This window comes from Haemaphysalis longicornis, unplaced genomic scaffold (genome assembly GCF_048455015.1).
Source record: "Haemaphysalis longicornis isolate Haplotype H1 unplaced genomic scaffold, Haemaphysalis longicornis Haplotype H1 scaffold_3, whole genome shotgun sequence".
Classification (NCBI taxonomy): Eukaryota; Metazoa; Arthropoda; class Arachnida; order Ixodida; family Ixodidae; genus Haemaphysalis; species Haemaphysalis longicornis.
The window spans coordinates 175,030,842-175,034,005 of record NW_027526335.1 but is presented as its reverse complement, the minus strand read 5'-3'; the positions used below and the strand labels follow the sequence as shown (position 1 = coordinate 175,034,005).

Genomic DNA, 3,164 nt, shown 5'->3' with positions numbered 1-3,164 from the left:
GGCAGAGTGCCAATAATGACGCCTGGGGTGCAGCTCTTGCGACGGAATAAGTTAATTTGGCTTCCTTGAAGTTTCTTAAGTGATAACTTAAATGACGATAAAAAAGGTGAGTAGATAAATATTCCCGGCCGAAATAAGAGATAGCATCCTCAGGGAAATTGTAGGTTGTCTTTCTGAACAACCCTCTTATTTTAGCGCGCAGCCGTTTGGCGTACCTGGTTTTGGCGGCAGCGGCGACGTCGAAGGCGGTGCTGTAATCTGCGTCACCGATGGAGCGACCGAGCCATTCCAGCAGAAAGAAGACGAAGAGAAGCGGACCGTGAGAGCGTGAAGGGGTGGGAGGCACGCGCTTCTAAGGCGTCATCTCCCAGAGCGTCGCCATCACCGACATGCGTTGCACTATACCCACAGCAATCAAAGAACCAAGCAAGCAAAGTCAGTCTTACACAGACAAACATGCTTCCTCATCCAGTCAGGATGCATCCGTTATTTCCCGCACAATTCGACGCACAATGTACATTTGTACTCAACCAGGCACTCTGCAGAACAAATGGGATTGTGACAAAAACCCAGGCCTCTAACCCCTTTTCTTTCCCCTACACCTGAGCAATGGGAGATGCTGCTGCTTAGCTCCCTCCCTCCACATCACCTCCTGCTGGTCGAGCGGGACAGTCGAGCCGGGACGGCACATGGTCATTGAAATGAGGAACCAACCTAACCAAACCTAGCTCAATAAAAAAACCTTTGTCCCTCATTTCTGGACGGGTCCAAAAAAGTGACATTTGTAGGGCAGGTTCGATCAGGATTTGCAACATTCTGAGCGGCAGCGAAGCGCTGCGAGATAATGGCAGAGTAGCGCGCGCCGCTGTGCATTCGCTGATCACGCGATTACCTACTGAGGCACAGCAGATTACCGCCTGACAGAGAAGACTGCAAGTCGCGCTGCGCACATATTTCGCATAAGGCAGTATTTTAATCGTCATGTGACTTTCGCTTCTGCATTCGCCGTCTATATTGGTTGTAAAAAGTTCTCGGCTGAATGATACGGTTTGACGCAGCTCCATCGCGCTGGTTGAGTAACTCCGCATAAGTGTTCGAAAAAGTGTTTCAAAGCATGTTTAGAACAATACCAATCTAACAGTTTCAAAGCTACCAAGTGCTCTTACGAAATTTTGATTGGTAAAAAGCCAACTGCTGCCTAAAAGAATAAACGGCTTATTAAGGCAATATCCAAACGTTCAAAGTGGTTCCTGCCATCCGAATCAGAATGCAAGATAATTTCTTGGAAATTCAGAAATATTTACGACTCAATACTCTGTGACTGTCTTTTGGTAATTTTTTTAAATACATTTTTTGAAACCTCAACCGCCCTGAACATGCAATACCAAATGCTAATCATATAATTTATTTGTACGTAATATATATATATCGATCAATCATATAATCTTAAGCCAATAAACTAATTCACCGTTCGAAAACAAGCTATGCGTGTAAGAGTTCAAATGCATAAACTGGACCACCCAATCCGGTGCTCAGAACAGCCGCTTAGTAGGACCCCCTTCCGACTTAACGTCTATGTAACCGACGTCCACCCAATGTTTCATAAAAACAGCCATGAGACCATCAGCTGCAGTGATGATGTTGTCGGCAAGCATCTCCCGCTAAATCTTGACATACCCAGCCTTGGCCATGCGACTGTACGCGGACGACTTCTCAAAGTTAGTACTGCGGTTGAGCTTGTAAATCTGAGCCGAAAGCGATTCCTCGAAGGCGAGCTCAATGGGGCTTTTGTCGGCCGACGTCAGAGCGGAGAGGAGACCATCGGACAGTTCCTTCATCACGGACGGTGACGCGAGAAAGCCGTCGAACTTGCTGCCAAGCTTAGGGACTCTGAGCTTGTCCTTCCGTATCTCTAGAATGGTTGCGATGCCTCGGCGGGGAAGGCTCGCGGCAGTGGCTTCTCTGCAATGCTTCTCGTCGCCCAGGACGCAGACGCGGAAGAACCGCTTCGGGACATGCTTTAGCTTTACGCTGGCGGAGCAAGAAATACCCCGCTTCGACCTACGTCGCCCGACTCCGATCAAGACCAGCATCTTTTCGCGCTTCTTGCGTGCTGGTCGCTCAACCCACTCCCAGATGACCTCGTTGATGCGGCTGTGCAGCCTCTCGGTTGGCACGCGTGAGTTTATGCTGGACACCCTGACTGGGACTCTGTCTTGCGCAGCTTCAGGGACGCTCTGATACAGGTCGTAGTGGGCTATGCTTTAGGTCAGAGCACGCTTTGAAAAGCCTTACATCGGGGTTGCATGTTCCCAAGTGGCTGTTGATTTTTGGTTCACGGGGGAATGAGAATCCCTGTCGCCAATGTAACCAGACACCATTCGTTTTTCTTCTTCTTCCAATCAAGCCTGCTGCATGCCCAAAGGATTGGGAAATTATAACACGACCTAACGCTCAAATGTTAAGTGGAAAAGTCATTAAAATGAGCTTGCAGTTTTATGAAATCGGCGTAACTAGACTATCAATGTCAGACGTGGTGAAAAACAGCGCGTTCGCTTGTCGCCTTCTTCGCTATTTTGCTTCGTTATTTGCGCTATTTCTCCACGAATGGGAACGACTGGCCCATTGCACGTCTTGTTAAATTACTGCACTTGAGTTCCTGAAACATACCGGCATTGTTCCTAATCGAATGGATGATGAAAGTTCTGCTATTTGAGGAAGACTCTGACCACGCGTTCCAATGTGCTCTTTATACATCCGTTAGTCTCAATTGAGACGTGACCATAGGATACAGCGATGCTCACTTTGTTCTTCCATCTGGGCCACGGGACATGAACTGGGTCAGGGCCCCGCCAACACTATCCCTTTAGTGATCGTGCGTGATTCGCTTGCTTCAGGAAGCGCAGATTACAACGCTGGCGACGGTGGGTGCCTTACGTCCGAATGCAAGACAAAGTGTTTGCTCGATTCCCTCAGGTGCTTCTCATATTCTAACTACAGTCTTTGTATTTGCCCCGGGAATTGAGCTTTAAAAACATTGCGAGTTAGTGTAGGCCAGTGGGATTGAGCGGTCGCTTTGTTTACTTACAGGAATGCATTTGTTCTTCGTGTTACAAAATTCAGCTAAATGTGGTCGCATAGGTATCTCAGGCACACCACTGTGG

The 3,164-nt window shown here is 48.2% G+C and overlaps 1 protein-coding gene across 1 annotated transcript; it reads right to left on the bottom strand.

Moving 5' to 3' along the window:
* Nucleotides 1-1,661: 1,661 nt before the first annotated feature.
* Nucleotides 1,662-2,676, bottom strand: LOC144175548 (large ribosomal subunit protein uL1-like). Its single transcript, XM_077704619.1, has 2 exons — nt 2,671-2,676; nt 1,662-2,237 (listed from the first exon to the last, which is right to left on the bottom strand). Exons 1-2 carry the CDS (start codon nt 2,674-2,676, stop codon nt 1,662-1,664), a joined length of 582 nt encoding a protein of 193 aa, XP_077560745.1.
* Between the last annotated feature and the right edge of the window lie 488 nt (nt 2,677-3,164).